The sequence below is a fragment of the Ursus maritimus genome, unplaced genomic scaffold (assembly GCF_017311325.1).
Source record: "Ursus maritimus isolate PB19 unplaced genomic scaffold, ASM1731132v1 scaffold_15, whole genome shotgun sequence".
NCBI classification, from domain to species: Eukaryota; Metazoa; Chordata; class Mammalia; order Carnivora; family Ursidae; genus Ursus; species Ursus maritimus.
The window spans coordinates 33,596,900-33,619,159 of NW_024423897.1; the positions used below are offsets into that span (position 1 = coordinate 33,596,900).

General features: G+C 33.5%; 1 protein-coding gene across 2 annotated transcripts in view; it reads left to right on the forward strand.

The window, feature by feature from the left end:
• RICTOR (RPTOR independent companion of MTOR complex 2) overlaps nucleotides 1-22,260 on the forward strand; it is a 111,811-nt gene that overhangs the window by 72,537 nt on the left and 17,014 nt on the right. Inside the window, exons 12-32 of one of the 2 annotated variants that reach the window (XM_040630489.1) lie at nucleotides 550-637; nucleotides 1,374-1,464; nucleotides 1,574-1,640; nucleotides 1,787-1,867; nucleotides 3,887-3,987; nucleotides 5,916-6,081; nucleotides 6,476-6,577; nucleotides 6,694-6,740; nucleotides 8,202-8,337; nucleotides 8,735-8,934; nucleotides 9,165-9,291; nucleotides 9,778-9,942; nucleotides 10,148-10,224; nucleotides 10,669-10,747; nucleotides 13,976-14,085; nucleotides 14,537-14,624; nucleotides 15,758-15,850; nucleotides 16,209-16,315; nucleotides 17,021-17,250; nucleotides 18,755-19,763; nucleotides 20,046-20,117. In XM_040630489.1, the coding sequence (XP_040486423.1) occupies nucleotides 550-637; nucleotides 1,374-1,464; nucleotides 1,574-1,640; nucleotides 1,787-1,867; nucleotides 3,887-3,987; nucleotides 5,916-6,081; nucleotides 6,476-6,577; nucleotides 6,694-6,740; nucleotides 8,202-8,337; nucleotides 8,735-8,934; nucleotides 9,165-9,291; nucleotides 9,778-9,942; nucleotides 10,148-10,224; nucleotides 10,669-10,747; nucleotides 13,976-14,085; nucleotides 14,537-14,624; nucleotides 15,758-15,850; nucleotides 16,209-16,315; nucleotides 17,021-17,250; nucleotides 18,755-19,763; nucleotides 20,046-20,117 (3,236 nt within the window). The remainder of the gene's footprint in view (nucleotides 1-549; nucleotides 638-1,373; nucleotides 1,465-1,573; nucleotides 1,641-1,786; nucleotides 1,868-3,886; nucleotides 3,988-5,915; nucleotides 6,082-6,475; nucleotides 6,578-6,693; nucleotides 6,741-8,201; nucleotides 8,338-8,734; nucleotides 8,935-9,164; nucleotides 9,292-9,777; nucleotides 9,943-10,147; nucleotides 10,225-10,668; nucleotides 10,748-13,975; nucleotides 14,086-14,536; nucleotides 14,625-15,757; nucleotides 15,851-16,208; nucleotides 16,316-17,020; nucleotides 17,251-18,754; nucleotides 19,764-20,045; nucleotides 20,118-22,260) is intronic. The other variant, XM_040630490.1, reaches the window with a different exon arrangement.

A 22,260-nucleotide genomic window follows, 5' to 3' on the forward strand; every position in this document is an offset into this window, starting at 1 on the left:
TGTTTTTCTTTATTTGAGCCAAACCTGGAGTTGAAAAATATTAGAAAATATTAGCTAGGGGTTCCTTGCCTAAAATGTGAACTGAAGAGCCTTTAGACAATGGAAATGGAAGGAATGTGATTATAGATGGAAAGATCTATAAGCAGGGAACTAAAGGTTGGAGCAATTCACTTGACTGCTTACTTCACAGATGGTGAAAGAACATGGTTTTTGGAGTCTGGCCACTGAGATTTGACTCCTGATGTTAGTCTTCATAGCTCCATGACCTTGGGCAAATTACGTTTAACCTGTAAATCTATTTCTCCATATGTACTACAATGGGGATAATAAAAGATTAATTGAAAAGATTAAATCGTGTATGTAGTAATAAGCATGACTTAGTTATCTCTACTATAGGCCCGAAATGGCAGTTTTCTAAAATAAGGAGTTCTGTTTTAAACAGTTTTTCTTCTGTGAATAGGACATTTAAAACATCTGTTTTAAATTTTTAAATTTAAACAAAGATTCATTCCATAAAAATAAGTGAACTGTATTTATTTGCACTTGCAGCGAGGTCTGCTTGAAGTGCTCTATGATATCTTTCGTCTTCCTCTACCTGTTGTGACTGAAGAATTCATAGAAGCACTGCTCAGTGTAGGTAAGTATTGAAGTCCATTTGTGTCTATTCATACACTGTGATTATTAAAATGGTTTATCTAATACACAGAGTCCCTCAAAGGCAAAATACTGAACTAAATATTGAATACCATTTTCTTACTGCATCATCATAGCATTAAATTAATATAAAAATAAGACCTCAAATAAATTTCTAAAAATAAGAAATATTAATTTCTTTACCATCGCCCTAGGTATTGTAAATGAGCAGTGAAATTAGTAGAAAAATGGACAAAGAAAGAGCAGAGATAAGAAACTGATGTGATTCTCGAATTAGATTATCTAGTTCTCACTATAATTTTGTTTTAGCCAAATGACTCCTAAGTCCCAAAATGAAAGAAGTTTAGATCTGTGTACATCAATAAATCATTTATTTTCTGTATGCCTTTTCAGTCTTTTTTTAAACATTTTTTAAAGATTTATTTATTTATTTTAGCTGGGGTGGGGGCAGCAGAGAGAGGGGAGAGAGAAAATCTCCAGCAGACTTCCTGCTAAGCCAGGAGCCCCACGTGGGTCTCAGTCCCACAACCCCTAGATCATGACCTGAGCCAAAGTCAAGAGGTGGACCCTTAAACAGACTGAGCCACTTAGGCACCCCTCAGTCTATTTTTTTAGCCAACATTTTACAACATTATTTATAGCCTGACTAGCTGATGGTTAACTAATGTGTTTTAGTAATTTCTCATTTTCTTCTAACTACCTAATTTTAACTATTTTAGATCCAGGCAGATTCCAAGACAGTTGGAGGCTTTCAGATGGCTTTGTAGCAGCTGAGGCAAAAACTATTCTTCCTCATCGTGCCAGATCCAGGTAGAATTTAGAGAAATAGTCCAAATTTATTACAGTTACTGTTTTTATGTTAAATTATGTAATATACTGAACAGTATTTAAACTGTTTCTGTGCTATATTTATTTCTAGGCCAGACCTCATGGATAATTATTTGGCACTGATACTCTCTGCATTTATTCGTAATGGACTTCTAGAGGTACGAGTTATAAACTTTATTTTATTCTATTTTATTTTTTAAATTTTCTCTGACAAAGTTTTTTCAGAGCAGCAAGCATATATGATGCATAAATGTGTTCCTACGTACTATTTTGCAATGATAATATTTTCTTTTTCTTTTCAAAGGGTTTGGTTGAAGTGATAACGAACAGTGATGACCATATCTCAGTTAGAGCTACCATCCTTTTAGGAGAGCTTTTACATATGGTAAGTTGAGCAACTTCTGATTGTGTGTCATACCATTAATGTTTTAATTTACAAAATAATGTTACTTTGTAGTGTCTCAAAGTAAATTTGCTGTTTTTTGAGTGTTTGTCTTTGCGTTGCCAAGAGCCCTTGATGCCTTCTATCTATACATATATGTATGTGTGTGTATATATATAGTGTGTGTGTGTATTTATAGTATAGGCTAGTTTAATAAATGGAACATGTAAAAAATTAAAAAGTACTGGATATTGATTTTAATACTCACTTTTGCTGTTGACATTTTGAGTCCTGTAAATCTTAATGTATCTCAGAAAGGCCTGCTGCCTAAGGAGCAAGAAATTACAAAACTAGATATTCCTTCAATCAGGCAGCAGTGGAATTGATAACAGCAATCAGTGCCTGAATTTTTAGAAAACTGTGAAAAAAATTCTAAGTATAACTCCCTTGTTTGAAAACATTTTCTGCAAACTTGTGAGTTGAGGTTTAGAAGGTGAGTTCTTTGGGTTTTTTTTTTTGGTTTTTTGTTTTGTTTTGGGGGGGTAGTTGCCTCGATTTTATGACATCAGTAACTTCTGGAAACAAGGAGCTAAAAAGGTGATCCAACCATTCACTACTCCCAGCAAATCAACCAGTGGGAGAACTGATTGTTTGCAAGATAGAATTCCTATTTCTAGGTCACCTGTTTGTTGATAGAATACTAAATAAAAACCATTTTAACTGATTAAGGAAGAAGTAACCTTGTGGCAGATCTTTTAAAATTATGATTTTCTCTTATTGTCAGAGTACTTTTTGTTTTTGTTGTTTCAGTCCTCCCCACCCCTAGTATTTTGTTTTGTTTTTTTTCCCACATAACAGCTGGGCTCTGTGAGTGAGGTAAAGAGAATTTAGTAGAGTTTAATGATAACTGTCTTGTTTACCAACGGATTCTGTAGCCATATGCTCTGTTCTCCTTCAGCCCATCCATGAAAGAAGTAACACCGCAGGTTTTCATATCTGATATATTTTTTTAAAGATTTTATTGATTTGTCAGACAGAGAAAGAGCACAAGCAGGGGCAGAGGCAGGCAGAGGGAGAGAAGCAGGCTCTCAGCAAGGAGCCCAATGCAGGACTCGATCCAGGATCCTGGGATCATGACCTGAGCCGAAGGCAGATGCTTAACTGGCTGAGTCACCCAGGCGTCCTTTCTGATTTTATTTTTATTTTTTTAATTAATTTTTTTTTTAGATTTTTATTTATTTATTTGTCAGAGAGAGAGCGCGCACGCAAGCACAAGCAGAGGGAGAAGCAGGCAGAGGGAGAAGGAGGCTCCCTGCTGACTCCATCCCAGGACCCTGGGATCACGACCTGAGCTAAATATGGATGCTTAACTGACTGAGCCACCCAGGCGTCCCTTTTATTTTAATTCTTAATATATCTTTTCCTGTAAGGTTATCAATATCTAGAATTATTTGCTCTTTATGAAGAATCTTTTTTTTATAAATTTCATCTTTTCCTTCCTCTATGACCAGAATTCTTGATTCCCTTGAAATATAAACGCTGGTCATTTTGAGTATTAGTGGTATTAATTCATTGCTTATTATGCTTACATTTTCTGGCTGCCACATTTAATGAAATTACTTCATTGGTAGAAAGCAGATTGAGTGCTGGATTTTGTTTGGAAAGTAGAATTAATGTGACATTATAGCACTGGATCTAAGTTTTGATGTGTAATCCTTTCAGATCATTTAAGAATTGAGTTTAATTGTAATTAAATTAATTTTAAGTTACTGCTTAAAATTAAAATTTAATGTTATAATAAGGATCTGTAAAATTCAGAGTTTTATTATTGTAATATGAGTCTTTATCTTCATTCTGTCTCATCCTTCTTGAAAGTAGGTAAAATAAATTATAAATATGTATTGGAAAGTGAATCATTAAGTTCTTTTCATGAGTAAAACCTTTACTATTTTATCTATGGATAATCTATAACATAAAATATTTCTATCTGTCAACTCTTAAAAATATTATGTTTCATTTTAGGCAAATACAATTCTTCCTCATTCACACAGCCATCATTTGCACTGCCTGCCAACCCTAATGAATATGGCTGCATCTTTCGATATCCCCAAGGAAAAGAGACTGTAAGTATCAGAGCTCTAGCAAAGACTGTGCCTGGTGTATTTAATACCCATTTAGATGACGTTCTCTTCTTTTTAAAATTCTGTGTGTGTGTGTGTAGATTATGCTTTGGAAATTTTTATTTTTTTGGAAATTCTTTTGGAATGCCTTCAGATAAGGGAAAGTTGATAGTATTATTTAATATAAGCTACAATGTATTTATAGCTTAGTAAAATCAAGTTTTTCTGGCATGTTCCTGGACAAGGACATAAACTTTTTACCACATCATTAAAAATGTTGTTTGAGAATTTTTTGACTGTTTTATGTTTTAAGCAGCAACTTAGGCTCTTTAATGTCTAAACTATTTCAAGTTAATAAAGCACAAAGAGTAACAATGTATTCTTTTGTATGTGTAGTAAAAAATTTTGGAGGTTCGTAACCCATACTATAGGCATTGAAGTAAGCTAAACTCTTAAATCTGAAGGAGGTATTGCAAACAATTTATAAACAAAAGTATGGTAATACAGCTGTAGCTCTGCTGGAATTTCGTTGCTAATAATAAAATATAATTTAAAAGGTAAAGGTGGAGATGCTTGATTGAAAAGCACTAGTAGGAATCTCTTTCATTTGGTTAAAATTATATCTAAGCCAGGGGTGTTTTTTTCTCTTCTCTTTTTTTTTTTTTTAAATCTACCTATTATGATCTGAGAAATTTATATATTTGGACTTTTTTTTGTAATATTAGTGAAATCTAGTTCATTAGCTATTCAGAACTGTGACTTTTTATTGATAGTTATACATTTCTTAAAAGTTTAGTTAGCTTTATTAATTCAGGAGTACACATATGGGCCTCACTATAAATAAATAATATTCTATTAATTTTAACTCTGCCAGTGAATATACTATTATTTAATAGAATGAAGTTGTATTATAAACTAAGAGTTAATAGGGATTATCTCAGTGCTAACTCTAGGCTTCCATTAGTAATGATAGCTTTCAACTTTTTCTTTTTTTAAGTTTATTTATTTAAGCAACCTATCTCTATATTCAGTGTGGGGCTCAAACCCTGAGATCAAGAGCTTCATGCCCTACTGATGCCAGCCATGTGCCCCTTTCAGTTTTTATTTTAGTAGTTTCATGATGGAAAAATGTATTTCCCAAAGCCTGGTAGATCTGACTTCTCTGGGTCAGATTATGGCCATGAATTTCAGGGTTCATCAAGAATTCAAATCTACCTTCAAAATTTCAGCAATAATAGTCTTATAATAGTTTTTTGCTGTTGTTTTTTTTAGCTCAGCAAGGTCTCTTTACTTTCAATAATTACCAATCTGAGCCCATCTCAGGCTTTTAAAATTTTAAATCTGATTTGTTTTTACCAGAAGTTCTGGAGTTGAGACTTGATTGCTATGAGATTCTTGAAAGCTGTGCTTTTATGGACCACAAACAAGAAATTAAAAATTTTTTAAAGGATACCATTCACAGTTGCAGATCCATGGTGGAGACTGTATGAATTGATACTGGAATCATCAATTATCCACATGGTGGGGGGAAATAAAATATTCCAGCCTTATACCATAAACAAAAATCAGTTTCGGATGGATTAAGGATTTAAATGTGAAAAGCAAATTTTTAAACTTCTGTAAGAAAATAGAGAAAACTAGGTTTCTGACTTTGTAGGAGTTCTTAAAACCAGTATACAAAAAGCGCCCACCGCCACAGAAGAAAAGATTGGTAAATACATAGTTAGCTGGGTCTACATAGTGTTTCTTCATACAGATCAGCAGTGTTTTTGATTTTTTTTGTGGTTTCAAATTTGTTTAAATAATTTACTTTTTAGTAACAGTCTCTAGTCTTGAATTTATATATTTTACTAGAGTAATTTACCAAAGTGATCTGTTTAAAATTACGCTAGCTTTGCTACAGTATTAATTCAGTTTTTTTTTTTCATTAGGCGAGCCAGTGCAGCTTTGAACTGCTTAAAACGCTTCCATGAAATGAAGAAACGAGGACCTAAACCTTACAGCCTTCATTTAGATCACATTATTCAGAAAGCAGTTGCAACCCACCAGAAACGGGATCAGTATCTCCGAGTTCAGAAAGATATATTTGTTCTTAAGGTACTGACATGAAATGTCGCAATTTTTAACTTAGTTTCCTGATTTTTTTTTTTTTTAAAGATTTTATTTATTTATTTGACAGAGAGAGACAGCCAGCGACAGAGGGGAACACAAGCAGGGGGAGTGGGAGAGGAAGAAACAGGCTCCCAGCAGAGCAGGGAGCCGATGCGGGACTTGATCCCAGGAACCTAAGCGCCCTAAGGCAGACGCTTAACGACTGAGCCACCCAGGCGTCCCTAGAGCTATGTTTTTTATAACTTTTTAAAGTTAAAAAGCCTTGATAATTCATCCTTAAATGAAAAATCTTTCTTTATATTTTTAAAATTTGAACTTAGTTTTCTGAATGTGAAGATAATTTGCCTTCATTTTCCTTACTACTATCTCATGATTTTAGGATACAGAGGAAGCTCTTTTAATGAACCTTAGAGATAGCCAAGTTCTTCAACATAAAGAGAATCTTGAATGGAATTGGAATCTTATAGGGACCATTCTTAAGGTATGACAGGATACTTCTTGGTTATGGCTTCATTTTATTATTCATTGTAATTCATCATAGTTATATTTTGGGAATTGACAAATACATGTATGATATAACATATTGTGTTTTTCTAGTGGCCAAATGTAAATCTAAGAAACTATAAAGATGAACAGTTGCACAGGTATGTAACAACTGTTTTGCATTTAAATTGAAAGAAATTAGATTTGAATTATATTATGCCTAATACCCATGAAAAGTAATAATTGGTGTTTTAAAGATACATACATACATTTTAATCGTTGGTATTCAGTAGGTACATGTATACATTTTTGTGTATACTCTTATAACCCAAAAGCATCAGCTAATTCTTTTTCTAGTTATTTATATTCTGGTTTTAGTTTTGGAACAAATGAAGTACTTCAGATAAAAGTTTCTCAAATTGGGGTAATTTCAGCCATGTTGTAATCTTAGTCCTAAGGTATGAAAATGACATAATAAGGACATAGTTTCTCTCCCAAAATGATGGCCATTTTACTATTCTCCTTCTACTCGCATTTGCATCTGACTTTGGAGGGTTAGCCATTTGTCCTCCTCTTTACATTCCCCTTAACCAAGTTGACGTTCTCCACACCTTTCATAAAACATACTAATGTTCATGGCATACACAGTACTTCAAGCCACTGTGCTATTCTCTAGAATCCCCATGCGTTTTTACTCATTCTGAGTTTAGACTAATCCACTGCCAGTACTGCTCTCATTCAGTAAGAGGGCCTTTACTTCATGTTTCTGAAAAATTTATGTCCTTAACATTATTATTTGGTTGTATTCATCTACTCATGATACTTAACTTAATATCTGTATTAAGTTTATATGGAACATATATAAAGTTAAATTGGAATAAAGAAGCATAGCATCAACTTTTCATACTGCTTGAGAACAGAGATGAAGTCTCATTCAACTTTGTTTCTCCACATCCTAGAATTGGCACCATTTTTGGATTGTAGTGCATGAAATTAAATTGAACTAAGTTAAATGGAAGCTTAGCTCATAATGTTGAAAGTTTTAACATTGAAATATAGATTATGTTCATTGCTTCATAAATTCAGTTGCCTTAATTTTACCTGCAGTGTTTGTGCTTGGCTTTTTGCCTAATTGTGAAAAACGGACAGAATTGTGGTGTGATTTATTTTGCTTAAAATTAATCCAGTATAGGATTATTGTATAGAGACATGGGACAAAGATTGTCCCAAAATACAGTAGAAGAAAATTTATGTTCAGGTGTCTTCTTCATATTTATCCAAGCCTATCTTCTAACTATGTTATATCTGCATTTTTCCAGCTAGCATCTTTGTTTTCTACTATTTCTTTCAGGCATCTCACCATAAAATTCTTATTTCACAAACTGTTCTTGACAATTACGTTGTTTTTTTGGTTGGTTTTTGGTATTTTGTTGTTTGTGTGTGTGTGTGTGTGTGTGTGTGTGTGTGTGTGTGTAATGTACCAAATGTGTTTATTCCTTGCCATTTACTCTAGTGGTTTAAACCCAAAACATATTCAAACCTTATTATTATCTTAAGCTATGGTTAAGATTTTAAAGTAGTTTTGGTTTCTTACTTTATTGCTAATTTTATTTTGCTTTTAGGTTTGTACGAAGACTACTTTACTTTTACAAGCCCAGCAGTAAATTATATGCCAACCTGGATCTGGATTTTGCCAAGTCCAAGCAGCTCACAGTTGTGGGTTGCCAATTTACAGAATTTCTTCTTGAGTCTGAAGAGGTAGTAATAAGCACTTTGAATATTTTCCAGAGCAAATGTCTTTCATTAAATTTGCCCCCTTCCTTTTATTTCTGAGTATGCATAAGTTGTATTTAGAAACATAGGGAATGAGCCCAGACCTAGATTTGAATTCTGACTCTGTCACTAGCTAGTTATTTGACTTTGGACAACTTATGTGCCTTATAGAAGACCTGGTTTTCTCTTTTTAAAATGGAAGATATATCATCTTCATGCAGCATTGTGTTGAATGAAATTTAAGAGAACATACTCAGTGATTGGTATCTGTTATTAGTCACTTCATCATTATCATTATGTTTTTTGGATTTGATTAAAGTTAATTTTCTAACTATAGTCACTAAGTGCTTCTCCAATAATATCATAATGTATTTGCTTTTAGGATGGGCAAGGATACTTAGAAGATCTAGTAAAAGATATTGTTCAGTGGCTCAATGCCTCATCTGGAATGAAGCCTGAAAGAAGTCTTCAAAATAATGGTTTATTGACTACCCTTAGTCAACACTACTTTTTATTTATTGGAACACTTTCTTGCCACCCTCATGGAGTCAAAATGCTGGAAAAATGCAGCGTATTTCAATGGTAAGTATCCCCAGGTTGTTTCAGTATATTCCTGAACTTTATTTTTAATGTAGTGAGAAATGGTATGTTTTTTATTCTGTGTACATGTATTTGGTAAATTTTATTAAAATACAAAAAAAATTAGAGTTAGCTTGATGCTTTGTGCTCTTTTTTCTTTGATATTTATCATTAAATGCTTTCTTTTAGAAATGCTTGTTTATATTTTCATCTTTTTTTTTTTTTTTTTTAAGTCTCCTTAATCTCTGTTCCTTGAAAAACCAAGATCACTTACTGAAACTGACCGTTTCTAGCTTGGACTACAGCAGAGATGGATTGGCGAGAGTTATCCTTTCAAAAATCCTTACTGCAGCCACTGATGTGAGTATAACATCAACAAAACTGTATTTTTTTATAGCCAGTTAATTCAGTACTTCATAAAATTTAACCAAGCAAAATTAATTATTAATCCTAAGAATATGAGATGGAATTTGAGTTTACTTTAAAATAGTAGTTCCTCCATTGGGTGGCAGGGTGGCTCACGGCTCAGGTCATGATCCCAGGGTCCTGGGATCGAGCCCCGCATTGGGCTCCCTGTTAAGTGGGCAGTCTGCTTCTCCCTCTACCTCTGTCGCTCCCCCTGAACTGTGCACAGTACCCATATCTTTCTATAAAGGGGAAGAAGCAGCTAGATTGAAACAAATATTTTATTTACAAGTATTAAGAAAATATATCAGGGGCTAGACCTCACTTCAATTTTTCTGCCATTTTCAAGTAGCAAAACTGTCCCAAAGCAAAGTCCAAATAGGCTATCCATGAAGTTTGGGTTTTGTTTGTTTGTTTTTATTTTTTCATTTATCTTTGTAGGCCTGCAGGCTATATGCAACAAAACATTTAAGAGTATTACTGAGAGCTAATGTTGAATTCTTCAATAATTGGGGAATTGAATTACTAGTGACCCAGCTGCATGATAAAAACAAAACGATTTCTTCTGAAGCTCTTGATATTCTTGATGAAGCATGTGAAGACAAGGTAAAGGTTTATTATTTTATGATAAAATACTTAGGCATGAATTTTTATTCAATTATTTTAATTATTCAATTAATTTTAATTATTAAAATACTCAATTTTAATAGAAAATTATGTGAAATTATAATGTACTTAATATAGGTGTTTTAGAAACAGAATTTACTCTCATTTTGCAATTGTTAATTTGCCTAATAATTACTTTTTTTAGGCCAATCTTCATGCTCTTATTCAGATGAAGCCAGCTTTATCCCACCTTGGAGACAAGGGTTTGCTTCTCCTCCTGAGGTAAATGTTAAGTAAATTTTTCTTATAGTTACGTTTTTTGTTGTGTCCTCTGTAGCAGTGTATTTTAAAGCTGGATTCAAATCCAAACAAGAAATACTTTAAAGGGTTTGGTGTTAACTTCTGAAAGAGGTCTATTTTAGAATCTTAGATATCCTTTAATACTGAAACTCTGTCTTTTCATTGTTTTCCTTAATGTTTCTTTTATATTTGTGTCTCGTCATGATTTTCATGACATTTTCTTTACTATGATTGGATTCATGTGTTTTTGCAAGAAAATTTATTTGTATTTGAAATTATAGTAAATAATATAGAAATATAGTAAATTGGAGGAAGCTATTCATAAAGTCTTTTAGCTCCTTAAACATACTATTGCTTAAGATGTTTTAGCTCCTTAAACACTGTGGTCAGACTCTGTGTTAAACTATTGCTTGCTTTAATTTACAGATTTCTTTCCATTCCAAAAGGATTTTCCTATCTGAATGAAAGGGGTTATGTAGCAAAACAATTGGAAAAGTGGCACAAGGTAACTTTCTGTTGATTGCAATTTGGGAGTCCTCAGTATATAGTAGTAGTTGAAACTTGAAATGAGTTAGATCACCAGGGAAGATAGAACAAAAAAAGAAAGAAAACTGGAAATTGCTCCCTAGAGAACATTCTGATTTAATGAGGGGAATAGAAGGACAAAGACAGAAAATTGCCAGAGAGAATGGTGTCACTAAAGGGTGCTTCAGGAAGGAGAGGCCAGTGATATATATTTGTTAAAAAGAGGTCACAGAAGATGAACAGTGAAAAATAAGCTGTTGAATTTGACAGTTTGGTCACTGGTGAATTTTGCTAGAGCATTTTCAGTAGAAAGTTACAAACAGATGCTGAATTGCAGTTACAGTTAGGCAGTAAATGGAAGGTGTAAAAATAAAGACAACATAGTCCCCTCTCTTGAATTAATTAGAGAAAAGGAGACAGGGAAGAGAACTAACATACTGATTGCCTACCATTTCAAGTCTTACTTCATTTAATCCTCAGGGCAACCCTATGAAATATATTGTTATTTTTATTTTGTGAATGAAAATTTGAAGTCTAAGGAGAGTAAACTTTATCCTAGAGGAATAATTTATCCTAGCTCAAAGAGCTAAAAAATAGAGCAGGGGTGCTTTTTGATTCTAAAGCCCATGCTCACTATATTCAATTTCCTCCCAGTAGCTTATGGCATGCCAGCATGAACTGACACTGTCCCTGTTTTAAGGTAATAAAACATGTAGGCCAGTACAGTAATAAAAATTCACTTATTCAGTTTAAAACTTCACCCTAGCACCCAGAGGTAAACTTAGAAACACTAAGTGGAGGGAGGATCTCATCACTCTTTGTGCTCATTCTCCTTGCCACGTACTAGCTACCTGCCGGTTTAGGGCCTCTTCAGCTTTGGAGCGGGAGGAGGAAGAAGAGGTGTGGGGGCCAAGAACAGACTTACTCAGTTGGTACAATTGTTATCTGGGCTATTTAGCTTTGGTTGTTGCAGATTTCAAATGTTAATTCTTCTACTTGAGGGTTACCTTCATGAGTTTCTCAAAGACCTCACCACTGTGGATCTCTCATTTTCAGTTCCCTTGACTAGGGCAGTGGCTCTTCTCCCTGCCCGCTTATATTGCCTCCTGGTAGGTAGAGGTCCACCCCTCAGTTGGGGTTTTCTTGCCCCTCCAGTTTGGTCCTTTTGGGCAGAATCCTCAAGATGACCCACAGTAGGAACTCAGTACATTTCACAGCTATAAACCGTACCCCTGATCTTTGGCTAGTGTTTTCCAAATGAATGTCCCTCGTCAAAAGATGAACCACATGAATGTAACTACTCCTGTATAAAGTTTAGATATCTGCCTTTTTTGCCCTAAGATTTTCATACATAGAGGAAAGTTTGATAGTAGTGTTGTGGGTAATAGTACCAGTAGTAATTATTATGGTATGCTGATAATATTAAAACCTCATATTACTATTACGAAGTAAATATGGAACCTAAAGAAAAAATAAGAAAAGTACGTTTTTAGAGGCTTTAAGTAGGGAGTTAAGGTAACTTACCAAATTCAAGTTGTCTAAAATGGTTTTGAATGAAAAACGTCTCCTTGTGCCCTTATTCTGTCTTTTGTGTAGGTAAATGTCTGTTAATAGTTTATTTTGTGTGCATTCAGAGATGTTCTATCCATATATAAGTACATACTCTTTATTTAAAAATACAAGTGAGTTCTATTTTTAAGTGTAGATAAGAATCAGTTTTTCATTTAGCAGTGTATTTGAGGGATCTTTTCAGAGCTATACATTTAAATCAGCTTGTTCTTTTTAATGGCTGCATAGTACATTATGTGAATGTACTTTAACTTTTATAATCACTCCTGTGTTGACATTGTTTGCAACTTTTTTTGTTTTGTAAACAGTGTTTGCTGGATATTTTTCCATATGTCTTTGCATGCTTGTACATGTATTTCTGTAGGATAAATTTCTAAAAGTGTAGTTGTTGAGTCAAAAAGTATGTGAATTATCATTTTTGATACATACTGCCAAATTGCTTTCCAAAGAGGTTCTACCAATTCCTACTAAACAGTTTAAGGTGGAGATCTTTTAGCATTTACCCCAAAGATAAAAATGTAGTAATCCGAAGGGGCACCTGCACCCCAATGTTTATAGCAGCCATGTCCACAATAGCCAAACTATGGAAAGAGCCCAGATGTCCATCGACAGATGAATGGATAAAGAGGTTGTGGTGTGTGTACACACACACACACACACACTGTGGAATATTACGCAGCCATCAAAAACCCCGAAATCTTGCCATTTGCAATGATGTGGATGGAATTAAAGGGTATTATGCTAAGCGAAATAAGTCAGCTGGAGAAAGACAATTATTATATGATCTCACTGATATGTGGAATTTAAGAAATAAAACAGAGGATCATAGGGGAAGAGAGGAAAAAATAAAACAAGATGAAACCAGAGAAGGGGACAAGCTATAAGAGACTCTTAATCATGGGAAACAAACTGAGGGTTGTTGGAGGGGAAGAGAGTAGAGGGGTGGGCTAACTAGGTGATGGACATTAAGGAGGGCATGTGATTCAGTGAGCACTGGGTATTATATAAGACTGATGAATCACAGGCCTGTACCTCTGAAACCAGTAATACATTATATGTTAATTAATTGAATTTAAATTTAAAAATGTTAAAAAAATAAAAGGGGAAAAAATAAAGTGGAGATCTTTTCAATAAAAATGACAGTATGACTTTCAGTTTAAAGAATTTAAAAGTTTTTCAACTTTTAGTTGGAAACATTTTTTACATTTGACTTGATTTAAATCAGTGGGGAAAGAGATACTATTTTTTGTCAAAAGGTGCTGAAAGGATACAATTCATTTAATTTTCTTTTTAAAATTTTTAGTGAATATGTTTACGGTTTAATATTAAGAGGCTTGTTTTTGTTTGTATTTAACGAGGAAAGGAATTTAAGATGAAAAACGAAACTATTAACTTACTTATATGGACTTTAAAATATTAATTGAAAATGGGAATAACAGTATAAGCAGAAAGCTTTGGGATATGATAGAACATTTACATTCATAATACCTTGTTCTCCTGTTTTTAAAAAGTCTTAAATTTTCTTGTACAGATGTTCATTTTTCTTGTATTTATGCTTTTAAGATTTGGTAGGTACCTAACATGTTATGAATTTAGTGAATATGATACTGTATACAGCTAAAACAATATTATCTTCCAGGAGTATAATTCAAAGTATGTTGACTTGATTGAGGAACAACTTAATGAAGCACTTACTACTTACCGAAAGCCAATTGATGGTGATAACTATGTTCGTCGAAGTAACCAAAGGTAGTCTAGTTAATGGAATAATTTATTACTGGTCCTCTAATAAAAATTTCAAAACCAGTTCGTAATAATTCTTTATTTTTTGAAATTTTCTGAGTACTTGGGAATTTTATTTCCCTCACTGACATAAGACAAAAATCTTAAAGCATAGGATTGACTGCTCAAGAACTCCAGTGGCACTCAAAACATGCTGACTACCCTACTAATATAATTTGTATACCTTCCACGCTCTTACCTGGTCTTTTTTCTGGTCTCAGCTCTCTTACCATTATGCATTACTTTGAGGCCAGGTAAACTGTTCTTTTTCTAGAGAAATTCTCGTGCTTTTCCACTTTCATATTTTTATGTATGCCGAGAGATTATATCTTTATCTAGTACTTTGTTAGTAGTCTTTGTTTTAATTAGCATATTGTAAATGAGGTAATAGGTGTATCAGTCATCTTTCTTATACTAGATTACAGCGTCCTCATGTCTACCTGCCTGTACACCTCTATGGACAACTGGTACACCACAAAACAGGCTGTCATTTGTTGGAAGTACAGGTAAAAACATAATTTACTTGTTTTAAATAGCTACAATCATAGAAAAAAAATCTCAGTATTTCTAAAGTAGTACCTTTGCAAAAACTTCTCAAAAGCCTTAAAGTTAGCAGCATAATTGCTTTTAAAGCCAACGATCTTATAACTGACTTAGGCACTTTGTGTTTGTAATCCTTAGGTATATCACTGGTTTGCATGCCTTTCCCTGACTTACGTGTCACCTTTTGCCTAGCTAATTTGTTACATAGGCTAAGTAAGCCACTTAAACTCTGAGTTCTGTCTTTTTTGGTTTGTTGCGAAGTTCATCTCTTTTGTAGAAACATACTAAAAAACTGAATTTCTTCATTGTCCTTGTTGGGAAGTTAAACCGAAGCTGATACAGATTCAGTTATCTTTGGTGAGCAACAGACTGGAAGTATTAATTACTATTTGTTTGTACCTCACTATTCTCATGTACACATGGACTATAACAGGCTTAGTGTCAAGCAGTTATTCTTTGATTATATGCACACCAAATTTGTGGCTGTGAATATGTCTTGCTACTAAGTGTTTTCAATAAATGCAACTTTTTTCTTATTTTAGAAATACAGAAGTATTTGCATGTGTGTCTTTTGAACAATAGTAATCTGGCAGTTTAGTTCATTTTTCTGTCAGTGTTCATCCCAGGGGCAAAAGTTTTACATAAATGTACTCGATAGTGTCCTATTTTTATATTAAGTCTTTGAAGACTTTTGGAGCACATACCTTTATATTAGTTTTTTTAATTCACTAGTATTCTATTTAAAAAACTGATAATTATGACTAACATTTTTATAATACTAGGTACCAAGTACTTTGTTAAGCACTTTATATGTAATGATTAAGTCATTACACCTTATGAAACAGATCTCTCTATTTTAGCGATTGGAAATCAAGGCATGGGGGATTAACTAACTTGCTCAAAACCACATAGCTAGTAAGTGCTAACTCTAGAATATGAACTCAGAGCCCCTGCACTAGTGCTGTTTAAGAAAGTTTACATAAAATTATTTTAGAATTTTAAATAGGCAAAAGTTACTAAATGCAAACCTTAAAAATTTCATTTTAAGATGCATTGAAAACATATTGTTACTCTTTTTTTATTTTTCTTTCTCCAGAATATTATTACCGAACTCTGTCACAATGTTCGTACACCAGATTTGGATAAATGGGAAGAAATTAAAAAACTGAAAGCATCTCTTTGGGCCTTGGTTTGTAATAAACACTTCTATAAGATCTTCATCATTTTTAGATTTTTAAAATTTTCTTAATAATAAATAAAAATAATTTTATTTAGAACTTCTTCTCAGATTAATATTCCAAGACCAAGATTGTTTCTGCCCATTTTAAATACTATTTTTAGACTGGAAAATAGATGATTAAGCTATTAGTTTTCTTGCTAAGACAAATGGAGCATTAATTCCTAAAGTTCCATATTTAAGTTTTTTTTTCACATTTTTTTCTCTCTCATAGATGGGGTTAAATTTCTTGTTTTGGTAGCTCTCCCAAATTTCTCGAAAAAGTTACTTTTATAAATATATTTGATATAAGTGATTTCTTTTCTTTCAGGGAAATATTGGCTCATCAAATTGGGGTCTCAATTTGCTACAGGAAGAAAATGTGATTCCAGATATACTAAAACTTGCAAAGCAGTGTGAGGTTCTTTCAATTAGGGGGTATGTTATTTCACTCATAAATATTTCTAATGTATATATTCTTGTTCACAAATGGCTGTGAGGGAAGAGTATTTTATGATTCAGTGTAGTCCATTGGAACTATTAATTCACTGAAAGTCCTAATGATAAAAGATTCAAAAAGAAAAGGTGGGGTGGGGGTGCGCACCTGGCTGGCTCAGTCAGTAGAGTATGTGATTCTTGATCTTGGGGTCATGAGTTTGAGCCCCACACTGGGAGTAGAGTTTACTTAAAAAAAAAAAAAGATTTTTAAATGCACTAAGTTAAACATCTTAAGGAGCTCCTTGCTTAATGTTACCATTTCATTTTTATCATTATGTTGAAGTTTAGTAACTGGCAAACAGTGAAAGTATAATGTATATGCAGGAGTCCAATAGTCCATATATTCCAGATTTATCCCAGAAATGTCAGAAATGTTAGTATGTGTCATTTTTCCCCTAAGATTTGCATTATGTTTTTTTAAATTACTTCTTTGTAATTACTATGTATATTAGGAAGGTGTTGATGTTACTTATGGCTTCTAAGTTACTCCTAACTCATTTTAATACATTTTTCCACAAGCTAAACAATTTTTTAATGACTTTTAAAGAAAATTCAAGTATACATATAGCAAACTAATATTTTGGTTACTTCAAGAAATCTCAGTTTGGAATTATAAACTGTCATTACTGCATCTTTTACATATAGGACCTGTGTATATGTGCTTGGGCTCATAGCCAAAACCAAACAGGGCTGTGATATTCTGAAATGTCACAACTGGGATTCTGTAAGGCACAGTCGCAAACATTTGTGGCCAGTGGTTCCAGATGATGTAGACCAACTCTGTAATGAACTTTCATCTATCCCAAGCACCCTGAGTTTGAACTCAGAGTCAACCAGCTCTAGACATAATAGTGAAAGTGAATCTGCACCATCAAGTGAGTATTATTGACAAGATCATATAAAGTTAGCTGAAATTCACATTTGTATTTGTAATATCACAATTTAAATGTATTTGTTACATTCCTGATTTACTTTTTTCTAAGATAATTTGGCAGTAATGGGGTCTTGGAGAATGTGTTATCTTTTCACAGCGGAGAGTGATAACCACGAGACTACATTGTTCTCTCTCCTTGCTTTTCTAAATAGCTTTCGGAAAAGTCTTACTGACAGAGTTAAAAAATAAGCCATGTGCCAGAAGAACCCTTTTTGCTTATCATAAATCTAAAAAGTAAATGTTTATTTGCTTACCTCCTTCATTTATATACTTTTTTCACTCATTTTTCAGATACAGAGATTGTTGAACCAGAATGTATTTGTTAAGAGATATTATACTTACATATTCATTTTTGAGAGAAGAGCTAAATTTTAAAACTAAATATTGAAACTGTTAAAAGATGGAGTATCAAAAATCAATTAAATAAAAGTTTGTAGTTTTAAGCCCTAAATATTATTAGTCGTACAAAATTTAAGAAATGATTCTTTTTAAGAAGATAGTGCAATATTTTTCAAACCATATTTCACTAGGCCAAAGATGCTGTGAATTATAAGAGGCAGCAGTATTTTATGTGCCACTAAAAAAGAAGAAAAAAATACTGCCTATTAAACTAGGACATACCACTGATTACAAGATGCATTCTGATTTTAGAGATGTTACATGTGAAAAATGTGCATCTTAGAATTAACAAAATCTGAAAATACGTTATGTAAGTTTATTTGGGATTTTACTTTGCTTTCTTTCAAAATAAATTTGAAGTTTATAATTATTGATCAAAAAGTTAAAAGTTAAAATGGGATAAAATCTCATAGATGTCTCTGGACACCCAGATTGAGTCTTTTTTTTTTTTTTTTTAAGTTAGAGTTGGACACTGAATTTAGATGAGTTCCTTAGTACCTAAAGGAAAATAAATAAGCCTAATTGATTTAAACATGAATTTAAAATGCTGTGACTTAGTTCTTTATAAGTATATTTTAAGAGGAGGAATTCATTTCTTACAAGATTAATTTCTACTACCTATTGTGATTTGAAAAATAAACTAACAGGAATATGTATGAGTGAATGAACATCTATGGTCAAATCTCCTTTTTCCTTTAATTTTATCCTGAATATTTGGAGGTTTTGGAAACTCCCTGCCATTAAAACAGTCAAGCAAAAAAACACTTAATGTAAACTGGGTCATAATGAATCCTTTAATTTTTCCTGGGAAATAACAGAAGTTCCTCGTAATGACATAATTTCACATTTTATTTAAGTTCAAACACTTGGTCTCAAGAAGTTCTTTTTTTTTTTAATGTGGCTCTCAGCAGTTTAACCCTTTATTTTTGAAAATTTTTTTCCTAGATGACTATTCAACAAAAAATTATTGAAATACGTCACTGACAATTGCTTTGATTTGTTTTGTCATTTTTTATGTGCTCTTATTAACAACCCTTTGATCATAGGTATGTTCATAATGGAGGATGACCGGTTTGGCAGCAGCTCTACCAGTACATTTTTTCTTGACATCAACGAAGATACAGAGCCAGCATTTTACGATCGACCTGGACCTATAAAGGATAAAAATTCATTCCCTTTCTTTGCTTCTAGTAAACTTGTGAAGAATCGTATCTTAAATTCACTTACTTTGCCTAATAAAAAACATCGTAGTAGCAGTGATCCGAAAGGAGGGAAACTGTCATCTGAAAATAAGACAAACAACAGGCGGATCAGAACACTTACAGAGCCCAGTGTTGACTTTAATCATAGTGATGATTTCACACCCGTATCCACAGTACAGAAAACATTACAATTAGAAACTTCATTTGTTGGGAATAAGCACATTGAAGACACTGGTAGTACTCCAAGTATTGGAGAGAATGACTTAAAATTCACCAAGAGTCTTGGTACAGAGAATCACAGAGAAAACACAAGCCGAGAGAGATTAGTTGTAGAAAGTTCAACAAGCTCACATATGAAGATACGTAGCCAAAGTTTTAATACAGACACTACAACAAGTGGCATAAGTTCTATGAGTTCAAGTCCTTCACGGGAGACAGTAGGTGTCGATGCTACAACTGTGGACACAGACTGTGGAAGTATGAGTACTGTGGTAAGTACTAAAACTGTTAAGACAAGCCACTATTTGACGCCACAGTCTAACCATCTGTCTCTCTCCAAATCAAACTCAGTGTCCCTGGTGCCTCCAGGTTCTTCTCATACACTTCCTAGAAGAGCACAGTCCCTTAAAGCACCCTCTATTGCTACGATTAAAAGTCTAGCAGATTGTAACTTTAGTTACACGAGTTCTAGAGACGCCTTTGGCTACGCTACACTGAAAAGATTACAGCAACAAAGAATGCATCCATCCTTATCTCATTCTGAAGCTTTGGCATCTCCAGCAAAAGACGTGCTGTTTACTGATACTATCACCATGAAGGCCAACAGCTTTGAGTCCAGGTTAACACCAAGCAGGTGAGCAAATACACGTTTAAAAATGAACAATAATGGTTGCATTTTAACAGACTTAAATGGAAAGCATTAGACAGGTTTTGCATCTACGTAAGCCTCAGAACTGACCAATTATAATTGTTTACTATGGTAGGCTATAAGCTCCTAGTTACCCGATATGATTTGAAATGGATTCTTGCAGCTGCGAGGGGGGAAAAGAAATTCTTTTAGGCCCTGACAATAAACATATATGGTTTGCAAGGACACACAAGTCACAAGCTTTTTTTTATTTCTCGCTTCTGCAAGGATCGATTTTAAAAAGAAGCATGTCGGGGGAATCAGGAGCTTAAGACCTACAATAACAAACAACCTTTTCAGGTAGGTCAATTTAAGGCTCCAAAAGTTGACCTTTATTATTATTATATTTTCTCAATAACTACAAATTTTAGTAAAATTCTTTTCAGTTTGTCTGAAGTAGCTGTGATGATTTAGTAGGAACCTAATGAATATTAAATGAATTACTTGGCCCTCAGGATTAAGCAGTAGCAGTTTACCTATGCTCAAGAACTTTTAGGGAATTTCTATGGCATATCTAAAGATTGTGACCAGTCAAAATAAATAATAATAATTACTAAATAATAAATAATTCTGATTTTACCTTTAAAATATATGCAGTGTAAAATTTGTTGCAAAGATTTCTGTACCTGTTTTTTTGTTTTTGTTGGGCCAAATACTTCTAAAAGTTTACCTAGTTTTTGGTTATTAATTCCCACTTATTTAAATGGATTAGTATTTGTCAGATACTGAGAATATTGCTTGACGTGTATCGTGATCATTAGTGTTATGGGTAGTTATTTCCTTATGTAACCCATTTGGCTTTTACAGAACCAAATTCTTAATAACATTAAGAAGTTATTAAGCAGTTTTACTTCAGTAATGCTAATGCATTTAGTAGAAGGGGTTCCTCTGTAGCAGATTATAAATTATATCCCATTTGATAGACTTTTATAAATTATATGGTGATGTCTCATACAGGAACTCACCCATCTTTGGCAACCTCATCAATTCAGAACAAAGAGAGGCAAATCTCTTAATAGCTCACTAGTTTAAATCTGTGCAGTAAGGTTCATGAATTGTATTCAAAAGAGGTACCTCTGACCCACATTCAAATTTGATATTTGTTTTAACAAGCTTGGATACCAGGTTTTCAGGCCTATGGGAGCAACAGTTAGAAGCTTCTGATTGGTAGGAAGACTATAACAGGAAAGGACAGCTGATAAAATTGGTAGCAAAGGAGGAAACTTTTATATTAAAACAAAATATTTGAAGACTCAGACCACTGCAGCAGCCAGGGGCCAGTAAGTAACGTAGCACAGCAAAACAAGCAGGAGGAGGAGTACCATCGTACAGCTCAGTTCAATAACCAAAGTGCTCACTTTGAACCATTCAGTGAAGTTGATTATATCCCATCAAAGCAGGAATTTCTGTCCAAATTGATGAAGGCCTAGATTAAAGAGTTGTACTGTTTAAATATTCATTAAGAATAGACCAGAAAAGACAGCTAACCCCAAATCACTTATTTCCTAACCAGTCTGGCTTCTTAGAATCTTATTTCCTGTGTTCTCTGTTAGACCAGAAGAAAGTTACTTGGAAGTTTTACTCCTGGAGTAAAATGCCAAGTTATTGGCATTATAAAAGATGAATAGGTGTTTTAATTTCTTGTGAGGGAAAAAAATAAAAACAAGAAAAAATAGTCAAGAGACAAGAACAGCTTGTACAGAGGCATGATGGCATAACAGAATTTTTATGTTCATCAGATCTTTCATTTGTTTTTTCAAATTGTATTTAGTACTTACTGTGTGTGTGAACCAGGTTCCATGGAGGAAAAAATCGTGTCAGCATTAGTCTTTCTGTTCCTACTTCTTACCTTTGGTTATTTCAGAGAAAATGAAAGTGATGGAAGCTAACTACAGATTTACTTTAAAATAACAGTTTGGAATCCAGGCTGAGAAGGACTATTATTATTTGTTTTGTTTTCTAATAAAATTAACAGGGTAGGCATGCAGATACCTATGGTATAATGGATAACATGAATTCAGCAATCTTAAAAATCATCTCTCACTGAACTGTTTCCTTGGGACATGGTAGAACGAACATTGAAATAGGAATCCTTAATCCTAAATTCTAATCCTGGGACTGAGTGAATGAACTTGAAAAGGTTTTGTAAATTATCCTGTAATGTCTCATCTGCCTAGACTTCAACAACTTTGCAAAACTTCATCAATCCAGAACAAAACCAGGCAGACCTCAGTGGCTCACTGTTAAGAATCTGTGTGGGAAAGTTCATGAATTTTGAAATATCTAGGCCTCAGTTGCCTCATCTAATAGAATTTGGACTAGATCAGTGGTTTTAAGCTTTTCAAATATTGCTTTTTAAGTAGAGAATCTCTTTTTTCACAGAAACATTTCTATGGAAACCCAATATGCAGAATAGATTAAAATGGAGCTAGTCAGTTGAAAT